Genomic DNA, 15,363 nt, shown 5'->3' with positions numbered 1-15,363 from the left:
AACCAACGTGTCCACGTCTACGACACGAACGGGGTCTCTCTCCGCAGCTTCATAACAATTCTGCCGGGTAAAGGTATAAGAATTCCCCCCTCCGATATTGCGATCGATGCAAAGGGTAACGTATGGATTGTTTATCTAAGCCTCTGTATAGATTCCTGTGTACTATTTGTTGGTCAGTACAGTAGAAACGGACAGCCATTGACCAAGTTTGACGTAAGCTTGACCAAACGTGCTTTTAGTCTATATCCACGTATTGCTGTTGACGGTCGCAGTGGAAAACTTATCGTCGGAGCGAACGATGAAATAATGATATTTGAACCCAACGGCTCGCTGGTTCATAGGTTTGTGGTAGCAAACCTGAGAATGGGTGACGTCACGTTTAGCATGACGGGTAATATCCTGGTTACTGACTCCTTTAGCAGCGTCATGGTGTATAATCAAATAGGGGTCATGTTGACCAAATTTGGAACCTGGGGGGTCAGACAAGGCCAACTGATGAACCCGTTAGGTGTTTGTGTGGACCCTTTGGGTCGCATTATCGTGGCCAATAGCGCCAATGGCCGAGTAGAATTGTTCACAAGCGTTGGGGAGTTTGTCCGTACTGTGGTAAGTGTCGCGGGACCGCGGTATGTTGCTGTAGCGCCGGGTGGTCAATTGCTAGTGACTAACGTGAAAGACAGCACTGTAACTATCTTTCCACGCCGCATGGTACTTCCGTAATACAATGTAAGTAAATCATTGATATAGTATTTGTGAATATGGTTTAAATCACTCATTAGTTGTAACAAATGTTTTTGTGTTTATGGTTGATGCTACGGTTTCATTTGCACTTGTGCCCGCAGGCACCCCTGTTTTTACGAGTAGGTAAAGGCACTAATTTGTCTCCGGGTCCCGGGTTGATTTTAACTGCGAGTTAAAAAGAAATTCTGGACCCGGCCTTGCCTAAAAATAGTCCAGTAGCCGAAGGGTGTCCCACGGGGCCACGTAGGGGTCACGCCCGAAAATGCAAGGGAAAACCAGCCCGTAAAACTACCCGTAAGGGCCTCGTTTTCCATATATACGGGACCGTAGCATAAGTATGTATCTATACAAATCTCATCTATCGACACATATAAACATTAGAAATGTAAGGTCCATTACTATTGGACCATGTGGTTTTTGGTAGTGTCTAATATCAATGCTATTCATCTTTTTACGCCATATTGCATTTACCTAGTAGTTGAAAACTGGACGAGTGCTAGTATTTACCTCGCTGTCACAAAAACATGTGTATCGACCTGTCATTTGTGCGCTTTTGAGTACCACGGAACAGAACATTTAACGCTAGTTCACATTTACCCATTGGGTAACCTGTATATGTTGTTTTAATGTATAAACAATGAACATGAATATTTACATAAGGTTGGTACGTCACTGAATAAAGAGACTCTTACACAATCGTTGCTTTATTCTCCCCAATGCTTTAGTGACCGTCTGTCACCTTCTTCAGGATAATTTTGACTGGTTCATATTGTATTGCAGCAATAGGTGTCGCTGCTTACAGATACGGTTAGAAACGCAAAGTATGTACATGATATTATGTACAGTAATTGTTTAATATTGACAATGCAAGTGTAATGAAAAGGAGTGTAAGATAAATACATAATAAGTTCCTACTAAAATCACAAAACCTACTCCTTACGTAAAATGCGGGGCAATTCTTTCACCCCTGCCTCATGATTACGGTACTGTGCAGTTGAGCTTCAAAGTTTGAGCTTAAGTGCCACATACATACAGACCCACACCACACCACGACACAACTGACAACATAACCTTCTAAAGTTCTTGGCGAAGGTGAAAAGGGGGAAGATTATAAAAGGAAACGGACAAAAGGGGGAAAATGGTCCAACACAGTGATGTTTTCACAGCCTGCCTTCTGATTGATCTGTTTACATGATCTGTTATATAGATGATCTACGTTTTGAAGACACATTGAACCAAATTTGTCCCCGAAATCAGGTCTTAACCTAAATGCATTCGCAGGGGTTTGTAAAGTTTGAAAATTATGGGTGACTGTACCTGGTTTTGACTGGCTATCCATAATGGCCGAGTCCGGTGACGTCATAACCTTTTCTGTCTCTCACCATGAACATACCATGGCGTCAAGCATGACTTTCACGCCTGAATAATCTCCATCTTCTTACTAGCGAACTTAACGCTACATTTCCAACCGTCACTAACAGCCACCACAGTTGTCGTCCGAATCTAGCGTCTAGTTCTGCGTTTCACCATGCGTTTTTCTTTGCAGTTTTGCTTTGGTATCGTTTGCCTTTTGGTGCAGATTAGGGACGGTGTGTGGTGTGTGCGAGTTCTGGAAGACCTGGTAAGTTATAAACAGACCAGGGCTTGTAAGGTGTAACCATATGCATGGCTTGTAAGGTGTAACAATATGCAGGGCTTGTTAGGTGTAACAATGTGCAGGGCTTGTAAGGTGTACCAAAATGCAGGGCTCGTAAGGTGTAACAATATGCAGGGCTTGTTAGGTGTAACAATGTGCAGGGCTTGTAAGGTGTAACAATGTGCAGAGCTTGTAAGGTGTAACAATGTGCAGGGCTTGTAAGGTGTACCAAAATGCAGGGCTCGTAAGGTGTAACAATATGCAGGGCGTTTAACCCTATTCAGACGGGGGGGGGGGCTTTTGAGGCCCGCGGCAACTTCGATGTCCTATAACGCCAGAACGGCTTACGCTAGAGCCACCAAATTTGGTAAGTTTTCCTAAAATATTGTTGGCAATAATTTTACGAAGTTTGACAAATTTTCCATTTTTTCTTGTTGCCATGGCAACCGTTTGTTGACAGGCAGTTTTGCCAAAAATCACTATTTTTGGTTCTAACAATTTGTTTTTCACATTTATTTGCTACATTACTGCTATTTAGTTACATATATAAAATCTTATATTATTTAGCATATCTTTCATAACTATATATGCATAAATTATGCTAATTTGATGACGTCATTAGCCCAAAATCCAAGATGGCGGACCGTATGGCCAGATCAAGAATAACAAGCTAATTATCCCTAAAAATTTGTAACTACCTGGTATTTTTTCATCAAAACCATCAAAATGAATGAATTTAGTCTATTTCCATTGCCCTTTGTGATTATTTGTTGCAAAAAAAGTATTTTCAAAAATTCAAGGTGGTGGATTGTCAGCCTTTGACAAGGTCCCCCACTTACGGTTAATACACAAACTCCAGTTTTATGGTATTACAGGTAAAACCTTAACCTGGATCCAGAACTTCCTTCAGGGCCGTTCACAGACAGTAGTACTAGACGGTGAGCGCTCTGACCCTGTACCTGTAACCTCTGGCGTTCCTCAGGGAACAGTCTTAGGGCCAATATTGTTTCTAGCTTACATTAACGACCTGCCATCACATGCTGCACATGCAAAAGTCCGACTATTTGCCGATGATTGTATTTTGCAGATGAGTGTGAAGACAAAGAATGATTGTGAAAAACTTTAGCACGACATAAATAGCATTTGTTCATGGGAGAAGACGTGGCTTATGGCCTTTAATCCGTCCAAATGCGAAGTAATGTCGGTCCCAGCCTCCAGAAACCCGATAACATTCCCCTACTCACTCCACCAACACCCCTTGACCAAGGTAAGTTCCACAAAATATCTTGGCCTTCATATGTCTTCCAACTTGACCTGGGGCAAACACGTTGAAAAAACTACATCAAAAGCTAACAGGACATTGGGAATGTTACGACGCTGCCTGCGGATATTCAGCACTGCGGCCAAAGAGAGAGCCTACATGGCTCTGGTTCGACCATGTCTCGAGTACGGCTGTAGTGTTTGGGACCCTCACACCAAGGCCCAGGTGAGTAGCCTAGAGATGGTACAACGAAGAGCTGCCCGATATGTATTTAACGATTACAGACGCACAAGCTCAGTTACCTCCATGCTTCACAATCTTGGCTGGCAGTCCCTCGAACTTAGAAGGAAGATTGCCCGCCAGGTCACCTTGTACAAAATCATCAACAACATCATGTACGTACCTCACACGACCATGCTTGTCCCGGTGGCTCGATGCTCCCGCCGCACCAATCACTCACAAACATTGCAGGCCATCGCGTGCAGGAACAACTACTACAGGCTCTCGTTCTTCCCTCGTACCATCAGAGAGTGGAATGGACTTGAGCCTGGTGTGGCGGAGGCGGGGTCTCTCTCCCAGTTCAAAACTGAGCTGGGGAGGACCCTGCTGCATTGAGCCACCCCCACACGTCTTGTATATATGTAAATACGTGTCCTATTAACCCACTTAATTCACCTGTCCTGTCTTTTTGCACACAGAAAATCAGTTTGTTTTTATTTCCCTCAGCATTTTCCTTCATTTTTCCCATGTCTATTTGTTCTGGTCACTTGTATTGTAATTAAACCATGCGTAGTCTGCCAATAATCTCAAAAAATTGAGGCTAGGCAGTAGGAAAGAAGAAGATAATATGGCGGAGCCCAACTCGTATCTTAGATGTGCATGACGTCATTTTATGACGTCATTTTGACGTCATTGATGTTGCTATTGGCAACGCAAGTCGTAATAAACATTATTATTCTGTTATCTGCACTTGTTGTTATATTTTTGTAGCATAACTTGAAGTTTTATGAGAATACCCTTTCATGGGTCCGGCCAATATTATCAAATTGATGACGTCATAATTACGTCATCTTACGTCAACGTAACGTCAAACGTCAAATACTTGTTAGATATTATGTCGACATCATGTCCTGAAAATTTGGTGGTCTTACGGCACGTCGTTCAAGAGTTATAGGACTTAGAAGTGGAGGGCCTCAAAAGCCCCCCCCCCCCCCCCCGTCCAAGGGATGACCAAAAAAGCCCGGTCTGAATAGGGTTAACTTAAGGTGCAACAATGTGCAGGGCTTGTAAGGTGTAACAATGTGCAGGGCTTGTAAGGTGTAACAATGTTCAGGGCTTGTAAGGTGTAACAATATGTAGGACTTGTAAGGTGTAGCAATGTGCAGGGCTTGTAAGGTGTGCCAAAATGCAGGGCTTGTAAGGTAACAATATGCAGGGCTTGTAAGGTGTAACAATATGCAGGGCGTTTAAGGTGTAACAATATGCAGGGCGTGTAAAGTGTAACAATTTACCTTGCTTGTAAGGTGTTACAATATGTAGGGCTCGTAATGTGTAAAATTATGCACTGCGTTTAAGGTGTAACAATATGCAGCAAGTTCCATCAAGTAACCACGCGGTTGATGAAGAGGGATGGTGCAGATACTATGGTGTAAATCTGGCAAGTACATTAATCTTGCAGGACGAATATCAAAGTTTCCTGGTGGAACAGAAAGACCATCTGGTCGTTGTGCTGTTCACGGCAACTTGGTGCGGGCCTTGCAAGATGATCGGACCTTACTTCGAGGTAGGTCTCTGATTCGTTACATGGGGATGGTTGGGTCGAGCGAGATTTTACTGGATTGTGCAACTGTATACTAGTATTATTACTCTGTGACACTGGAGGGTAAGCTATTGCAATCACTTTGTGCGTTGAGTGTTCGCACCTATATCTCTATGTTCCGTATGCCGCAATCGCATATGGATTGGCATGTCGTCTGTACTCGGTTGGGAAATGATGCCCGTTATTTTTTTTTCGCCGTAGCTGTTTTTATTATGGATGTAATAATTTCAGTTTTTACCCCTACACCGTCCGGTATAGTGGTTCAGGTCTTCCTAATGATTGTGCCTTAAGCCTTGTAGTAATTTGATACCGTCAAGCAGATGTTGTCCTCGTCGGAATATGCCATCTCGTTCGGGCTTTGCGTTTCCAATATTGAGGTTGGTTTGACATAGCATACTGTTAACATTTTGCGCGGTTGATAGTCAAATGCATTTTATGGTTAGAACGTGTTTGATCCTTGGGATAATTTTTTTTCGCGGTAGCTGTTTTCATTATCGATGTAATAATTTGAGATTTCACCCCTATTTCCCTGGTACTGTAGAACAGCTGGCCTATAAACGATGGCGTTTGGCAATTACTTATCTCCAAGCAGATATGGGGTCGTGTTGGCAGCTGTCTACAGCTGTTATTGACCCGCTTTTTGCGTCTCAGGTATCCATTGTAAAGTTGTATTGTTGTTTTCATTTGGTGTCGTTCGATTGAGACGCTGATTTCGCTGTTAATGCGTACAGGACTGTATTTTAAAATTGGCAGTGATAGGTATGTTACTAGTAGCTTTTAAGTAATTTGTTGGTAGAAGCTGATGTGATGTGTTCTGTATGCGATATAAACATCGAGTCATACACCACAGAAAACATCACAACCGACATAAACCATAATTAGGTCACAGAGTATGTTACCTACGGTCACTTGTTTGTGTTTGGGGTGGGTACCGATACCGGTACAAACCGGTTTTCTCGTGTTGGATTAGTAAAAAAAAAGGACCTGAAAATTGAAAATCACCGGACCGGATATTGGACTGATTCGAAAATGAACAGATTATACTGGCAGGCGTTCAAGTGTTTTGGGGCTTACAGATCTAAGAAAGAACAAGAGCAAAGTAGCTGAGAGTTGATACTTTAGTGAAGAACACAAATATCTGATGAACCAGAAGAAGGCAGACGTCAGTAATCTCCACGCAGATCATACAATGGCATTAGATAGTACCAAACTGGCCAAGAAGTGTAGTCAGCCAAGAGGTGTTCATTTGCCATGTAGCGAAACACACTCCTAAGTCAGCTTCACTCCTCTGGTATCTTTTGATAATATCTTATGCTACCGTAGGATTTGCTTGGAGATTAAGACGTCAGCACATTTTGTCAATTTTTTCCAACTTTCCATTTTGCCTGTTTTCTCAAGGAACTGTCTAGGAAACCTGAGAACTCTGACGTCATCTTTGGTCAGACTGATGTTGACGATGCTGCGGTGAGTGTTGAAGCCATCATATAATGTAACTTTATTTTTACTTTTAACCTCGTGCCCAAGGAATTAAATCAAATGTAACATTGTGTAGAAAAAAGTACTAGTGACAGTGCAACATAACATAAACAATGTTGACAAGTGGAACAAGATCTAATTTTGATAAGAATTGTTATAGACGGAGAGCATGGTGTATTGAAAGCCAAACCTGGGCATGTGAAAGTTTAGAAAATCGGTAAATTGTCTTCATAGGCCAAGCAGTTCCACAACTACAGTACTAACGTGAATCACTAGTCGGCGCTTTAGTACATGCTATGCTCACTCCTACGTGTGAAAACAGGACACTTATTCAATTTCTCCCGACATAAAGCACATTAAGACATTAATCTGCCCATATTTGTTAGCTATAGCTAATTTCCAATTAACGGAAGGATATAAATCATATCTTTTGCAGGATATTTCCGAAGCCTACAACATCGATTGCATGCCAACCTTTGTGTTCTTCAAAAAGGCGAAAGAGGTACAGTTTACCTTTCTGACTAGGACTGAGTACCGTTACATTGTACCGGTACAAAATCGTTTTTTCTTATTGGGCCGGTCCAGAAAAACCGGACCTGTAGAAATCCGGTGGACTGGATGTTGGACCGGGTGTTAGACCCATTAGAAAATGAGTTATATGGGCAGATACGTTTGGGGATTACAGGTTGAATAAAATAACAAGACCGAAGTTGAGAACAGTTTGTTGTAATCTCTAAGTTTTACAAGTTTCAAATCAATCGTAAAGTGGCAGTTAGCCTTGTAGGATTTTAAAACGTCAGTGGGACTCAAATACTCCATCAAAAAGATTTCTTTATGGCAGAATAGACCATTGTCTTGGCTGGGTATTGTCCATTCACAAGTTCTCACATACTGATTCAGGTCCAGGCTCAGGTCCAGGCTCAGTTCCGGACCGGGACCTGCTTCTCTGGACGTGAACCGGACTTGGACCTGAATTTTCTGTACCGGTACCCACCCCTATTTCTCTGCAAGCTAGGGGTGGGTACCGGTACAGAAAATTCAGGTCCAGGTACGGTCCAGGTACGGTCCAGGTACGGTCCAGGGTCCAGAGGATCTGGTCCAGGTCCGAACTTGAACCTGGACCTAATTATATGTGAAAATTATGAATAGGTGATACTCAAAGCAATGGTCCATTTCGCTCCTACTGATTCTCTTTGGTGGTCCAGGAGTATTTGATCATGACGCCCATTGGCGTTTTAAGATCCTATCTTCATGGAAACGACATCCCTCTACTTCGCTTTCGCCATTTTCTTGGACCTGCAAGCCTTAAAAAGCTTGAACACCTGACGATAAAATCTGGTCATTTTCGAATCGGTCCAACATCTGGTCCACTGATTTTTTTCAGGTCGGCCTTTTCTGTACCGGTCCAACTATAAAAAACAGTTTTGTACCGATACACCGGACTAGTACCCACCCCTACTGCAAACGGTTTGTTTTAAATGTCCCCTTTTAATGTCCCCCCGTTATCGAACGGAGGGGCGTGCTGTAATTTCTTTAAGTTGGGTTTCTACTAAATCAACCTCCCTCAGCAATGCATATTTATGCTTGTTGGTTTCTTTTTAGGTCGACCGTTTTTCCGGTGCCAATGTGGAAACCCTGAGGGAAAAGATAAGCGAGTATCGATAGACTGATGCTCGTCCATCCGGCAAATATGCACGGTCTTATTATTCCAGCGGCAGAATTACTGGAAAATGTGCATGTCAAAAATGTGAAATTAGATATATTCTAAACAAGTATATAGCTATAGAAGCATCTCAATTTCTGTCCAGAATCAATTTTATGGCATTTCTTATAGGACAGAACCTTTGGTAAGGGGCTTCCTTATGACATTTGTCTATTTCTATAGTCAATTTATGGCTAATGATCTTGAAGATCTGAAAATTTCAAAGTTATTCCTATTATCAAGGTAACTTTCTTGTTCATAACTTATTTTCGATTCATCAAGAAAAGACAGTTTTGGATCATTTCTAATACCAGAGTTCCACGAACAAATACTTTCGCCAAATAACCAAGGCTTAAGCTTGATATGGATGGTCCCTTTATTGTGGACTCTAAGGTCGCACTCATGTATACTAAAAGAATATCTATCCATAAAGTAAACGACAGCATGTACATGTGTCTTTAACGGTTGCAAATTCCCGTGTGTGCGGTCGTATGTTTGTAACTGAAAAGTGTCTCTTGTGGGTTGTAGCTATTTTTTGTAATTGCCATCAATGGATTGTGTGCTTTCAGGTCGTTGGCAAATTTTTACATGGTGCTGAGAATAACTGACCTTGGTGCATTTCATCGCAAATGCGCCCACATAGAATGCATACCATAACATAAAAGTCAATGGGAAAAAAAAATCATGAATGGTATCCAAGGGGAATATGAAAAATATTCATTAAATATCTTATAAGCTGCTGCAGTACTTTATCTGGCCACCATGAGTCACCATTATCGAAGTTGACCTTCCTATTTGCAACCTCTTCCCATCCACCAAATATCGTCCACAATTACAAGCATACATACACAGCGCGGTGATACAAAATGCCAGGAGAACCAGTTATGCTGACCACAAATATCCGCAAACACTACGAACCCAGATACAAACACACAGAAAGACCAAAAACTATACCTCCATTTTTGAAGGAGGTAAATGGTACATATGAGATCTGAAGCTGTCATGTTATTGGCCGCCGCATGATGTCGCACGTACGTAAATGCTTGTAAATAGGCTTACTAAGTTCACAGATTAACCGCAGTGTTTGGATGATAACGCAGATGGAAAACATTTCAGTTTGCGCTTCTAGCAAGAGGGGGTCTGGTGGAAAAGTCCCACCAACAAGGATCTTCATTTGTATGTTCTTACCCACATGAGCTAAATGCATGTGATTCGATAGTATTACATTGAATACTAAAGCTTAGATACAATTACAAGTAGTGATACAAGCGAACAGTTGGATAAACAAAACAACTGGACCTATGCTATCACTATAACTATTGTCTACATGTCTCTTTCCTTTTCTTAAAACAGGTATATACGAACTCACAGAGTTTTTGCTGTACAATGTTGTCTGTGGCTGTCATTATACATACAAATAGTTCGTCTTGGGTTAACTGTCTACATTGAGAGCACAACTGAAAGAATTGCGTACTGAATATCACTGTATATAGAACACATTAACGTCAAGGGGTACATTCAAAAGAAATAGTCTCCAAACTGTGTTACGGCGCTGCAAATAGTTTGGTTACCTAATCTTGTATGTCTCGTGATGATGTTATATAACGCCATATGGACATAGTAAACATCAGTCGCATGGTCTTTGTAACAAGTCGACTGACCACTTTGCAATCAATCACCCTTTCGGCACTGAGACGCTCTGAATCGGCACCTGCTGGAACCATGCTCACTAAGAGAGCCTTCAAGACAGGTAAGAATTCTCCTTCTTGTATAGTTATACCCATGTAGATGCCCATCTGAGTAATGAGGCGGTTGTAACGTGCTTGATGCACCCTCCCTAACACGGGACCCCCATTTACGTCCCTTCCGAAAGACAGGTGCAGTTTTCAACCAGAATACCCTTCCCCTTTCAACCGGGGTGTCCCAGTACCAACTAATTGGCACCAGGAGCTTAACTGTGAAGTCACTACCACTTTAGCTACAGGGATATCTTCAGAGAAATACTTTTTTTACGAGAGAGAAACTAAGGGAGAAAAGAAGTCAACTCTAATTGGAACAGGTGTTGTACTGTGCAGACAATGTGTAACGGACGAGACCAATGGGGAGGGGGCGTTTTTGGAGACAATTTTCTGGATTTAACCATCACCGATATTTTCATTGCAGCTTGAAATTGTAGGAATACTTGTGAATAGAATATTGTGAGCCATTGCATCGTATCAATCAAAATTGGAAGTGCCGTTTGTCACAAGTTGTGACAGAGGTCAACTGGTCAATGACCTTTGATACCAACAAATGACCTAATTAGCCGACTATGGCTTCCCGACCTCTCCCAACCTTCCTCAGACCTTAGTTGAAATGAAATGTTTCATTTTTGATTTGCAATTTTATACAGGTTCCACAGCCCCTGACCCCCCAGCGCCGGGTGTAGTCCGTCTCATCAGTAACCGGTTCTGTCCGTACGCACACAGAACAAGGCTGGTGCTGGCTGCCAAGGGGATCGAGTAAGTCTGTTTTACATCAATTTCTTTACATTTTACTGTAGTTAATAGCATGTCTCAATTAACAATTGTCTATTTGTCGGCGTGCTATCCATCTTGGACATTTCTGTGTTAGTTACAGGCACTAGGCTCGCGATAGCGAAACGTATTTTTCCAGGCCTCCGTCCATGGGCACCGGATTCTGATACCTTCTGGACGCCATTTCGTTTCTATCATGCGGACTGCAGTACACTTATACTGACTGCAGTACCATAATCGATTACTAGTCGGCGCTTTTGTACCGCGGAGTTGCAGAATTCCAATAAAGATATAAATTCCTGATGTTTAGAAAGTAATCAATGACAACATATAATCAAAACCAGTGTCACTGACTAAACATAGCTGATGCTATCTGAAACGTCTGACCGTTTCCAAAATCATTTCTAGTTGCTTGAGTAACTGCTTTCTGGCATAATCTTTACTCCTTCAAATTTTGTCAACTATGTATAATTTTCGCCGATATAAATATAGATCAAACTAAAGGTGCACTCTCACTGCACTTGCGTCACGCTTGCGTCACTGCGGGGTTCGAATAATAACGAATTTAAGAGATAAAGAACGAATTTTCTTACTTCTTGTGTATTTTGTCGTCTTCTAAGTCATACTTTTACGTATTACGCAATATCTAAACTATGAAAAATTGGAGAAAATAACAAAACAGTGACGCAGTGAACGAACCCCGCAGTGACGCAAGCTTGACGCAGGTGCGGTGAGAGTGCACCTTAAAATGCGGACCTGTCCGTATTTGCGAGCTACTGTTTATCTCTATTATTCAAAATTAGGGTTCATTGTATAATTCAGTGATTACCATATTTTTTTTCATTATAGTTACGAGACCGTCAACGTCTGTTTAGCCAAAAGGCCCGAATGGTTCTTCTCCATCAACCCCCTGGCCAAGGTGCCTACCCTGCAGCATGACGGTAAAGTCGTGTACGAGTCCCTGGTGTGTAACGAGTACGTGGACCGGGTCTTCCCGGGCAGGAAGCTGCTACCGGAGGAGCCTCTGGAGAAGGCACGGATCGGGATGCTGCAGGCCATCTGGGACGCCAAGGTCAGTACTCAAAAGCATGTAAAACACAGACCATAAAAACAAAACACTAAAATAATACCTCCCCGTGAATTAGTAGCCTCTCCTATTGACCCCATGACCTGGAATGCCTGCCATGTTGATATATAGATAAATGACAATTTTTTTTAGAAAGCATGGATCGGGATGCTGCAGGCCATCTGGGACGCTAAGGTCAGTTTCCAAAGCATTTCAACACTGAGAATACAGACAAACAAAAACAATACCTCCTCGTAAAGTCAGTAGCCTCTCCCATTGACCCAGTGACCTCGAATGTCTGCAAGCCATCTGGGACGCCAAGGTTAGTTTCCAAAGCATTGAACTTCAACAATATCTCCCCTTGAATCAGTAGCCTCTTCCATTCACCCCTTAACCTCGAATGTCTGCAGGCTATCAAGGACGCCAATGTCAGTTTCCAAATCATTAAACTTCAAAAACACAGACGGCCCCAAAAAATACCCCCTTGAATAAGTAGCCTTTTCCATTCACCCAGTGGCCTCGAATGTCTGCAGGCCATTTGGGACGCCAAGGATGTACAACGAAAACACAGACATGCAACAAAATGTAATGTCTAGCCATGAATTACTAGTTGCCGCCTCTTCTACTGACCCCATGACCTGGAATGTCTGTCATGCCTCTGAACTCTACTTCCTGTCAAACACTCACACAAATTTATTTACGGCGACAGCCGATCTTGTCCACTCACTTTCTGCCACTCTGGTGGTCACGAAGTTTTATTTGATCCAAGACCTTTATGAAAAATCCTTTATTGCACATGTTTGCCACATCGGGCTATGTACAGGTTACAACAAAACATGCTGAAAAGATTCAGTTAACAGATACTCTCCAAGCAGAAGTCGAAGCGCCCGTGTAATTTTCCGACTACTGCTATATCTGCGCGATTCGACCTCTGCTTGGAGAGTAGTACAGATACAAAATGATATTCTGAACATTCTTCATCTTATTTTGTCAACGTAGAGCGGGCCCAATTTCATGAAAGTCACAATGACGAAAGGAGAGGAACGACAGAAAGCTTTCGAGGTCTTGAAGGAAGGACTGTCCTTCTTCGAGAAGCACCTTGGCACAAGCGAGGCACCTTTCTTCGGTGGCGAACAGCCTGGTTTCCTTGACTACAGCATCTGGCCGTGGTTCGAGTTGCTTGGGCTATTCCTTACTGACGATGACGTAAAACTGCAAGAAGCCGAGTTCCCAAGAGTCTTTGCTTGGCAGGCTGCCATGTTTGATCGCCCAGAGGTGAAGACCTGTGCCTGTGAGTTGTCTGTTTGGACCAAATACGTCGCAAGCGCCCGAGCAGGGAACCCAGATTCGGACATTGGTCTAGACGACAGTGACTGAACCTTTACAGGAAAGGAAGGAAGGAAGAACGGAAGGGATGAAGGAAGAGGGAGGAGGAGAGAGGGGTTAGGAAGGGAAATGAAGGAGGGAGGGAGGATTAGGAAGGAAGGAAGGAAGGAGGGTTTATAGAAAGGAAGAAAGGAATGATGGAGGATGGGGTTAGGAACAAAGAAAGAAAGAAAGAAAGAAAGAAAGAAAGAAAGAAAGAAAGAAAGAAAGAAAGAAAGAAAGAAAGAAAGAAAGAAAGAAAGAAAGAAAGAAAGAAAGAAAGTGTGGAAGGAAGGAAGATCAAGGGAGACAGGGTTAGGAAGGAAGGAGGGAGGAAAGAAGGGAGATAGAGCGAGATTTTATACATCTAACTCAATGGAAAAGTTGTTTTCCCATGTAATTGCCTTCACAAATTCAGAGAACAAATAATGGTCCAAAAAGCCCACAACCCATATTGAAAGCAGTTGGACATTATATGATTAATGTAACGTTAATTAAGGGTTAATGACTCGCCCCGAGGTGTATATGGTGTCATTACGCCTGGTCCTTTGCTATAACCACCGAATAAAACCGGTTTTATGAGGTGGTTATAGCAAAGGACCAGGCGTTATGACACCATATATACCGAGGAACAGGCGGGTCATTAACGCTATTATCATATAGCCTACCCAAACTGACCCATTTAAGCGACAAATTCCTTTATAATACATACATCCTTTATTCTGTACATTCAATAAATACAGTTTGAAGGCTTTAAATAACAAAGTCGATTCATACAACAAAGTTGTCCATACAAAGCTTCACTCCCCAAACTGTTGACCTTTCCGTGCACTTCTCAACCCTGCCGTGCTCGAGTTTGTCCAGCTCGTTTATATACTGTCCAGCGCCGAAAACCTTTGCCGGCTTTCCTGAGGCTGTGGCATTTCCTGTGCTTGCTGTGGCTGACATGTCTGGAGAATTTCATTCATAACAAACTGAGATAAGTCTTCTCCAAAGAACGGTAGGTTCTGGTCATCCATTTCGTGACGTTCAAAATGGCGGACCGCTGTGTCATTATCGTCTGCGGACCGTTTAACTTGAAAGCGCGGGGGGTGCAAATAATTCTATTTTCATTTTTCAGTTTAAATTGGACATATCTTGAAATAGATCTTATTGGTTGAAATATTATAGGTAATTTAATGTTTTAAGACAGCAAATCTTTTCTTTGAACAAAGAAACACGCACTACCGATGTTAATAGAGGGAGGCATCCCCCCTGCCATGCCTGTACTTATTGCCCTATCTTGGCAGATGGACGATTCCTGGATATCTCATTCTGATTGGCCAGCGTCATGTTTGTCTGTCCTCCTGATTGGTTTAAACTTTCAAAAGTTTTATCACATATGTGATAATCAAAAATTTAATGCATGGCTGTTACGGCGTCATAACCAGCATGGAATGGGGCCTTCTGATTGGCCCACGTCCCCTGGCTATATGATAATGTATATTGCTAACAACATGTACATTTCTCGCATGGAACTATCGCTTTGAAAAAAAAAATGCACTTAGAGTTGTACACAAAAGACATTTACCTGCAATGTTTACCTAACGGCCAAGCTTGCACTGTAAGCATTGACTGACAAGCCATTGTATTATCTTTAATATCGCTCAAGATTTGAAAAAAAATGTAAGTGTAATCCATACCGTATATCGTACAAAGCAGCTGCAAAAGAAACATATATATATATATATATATATATATATATATATATATATATATATATATATATATATATATATATA

The 15,363-nt window shown here is 42.1% G+C and overlaps 1 protein-coding gene across 1 annotated transcript; it reads left to right on the top strand.

Moving 5' to 3' along the window:
• Nucleotides 1-10,268: 10,268 nt before the first annotated feature.
• Nucleotides 10,269-13,680, top strand: LOC118417928 (glutathione S-transferase omega-1-like). Its single transcript, XM_035823696.1, has 4 exons — nucleotides 10,269-10,385; nucleotides 11,028-11,136; nucleotides 12,001-12,223; nucleotides 13,217-13,680. Exons 1-4 carry the CDS (start codon nucleotides 10,271-10,273, stop codon nucleotides 13,592-13,594), a joined length of 825 nt encoding a protein of 274 aa, XP_035679589.1. The 5' UTR covers nucleotides 10,269-10,270; the 3' UTR covers nucleotides 13,595-13,680.
• Nucleotides 13,681-15,363: the final 1,683 nt, after the last annotated feature.

Source organism: Branchiostoma floridae, chromosome 6 (genome assembly GCF_000003815.2).
Source record: "Branchiostoma floridae strain S238N-H82 chromosome 6, Bfl_VNyyK, whole genome shotgun sequence".
Classification (NCBI taxonomy): Eukaryota; Metazoa; Chordata; class Leptocardii; order Amphioxiformes; family Branchiostomatidae; genus Branchiostoma; species Branchiostoma floridae.
Note: the sequence above shows the minus strand (reverse complement) of the source record. Positions and strands in the feature narration are given on the sequence as shown.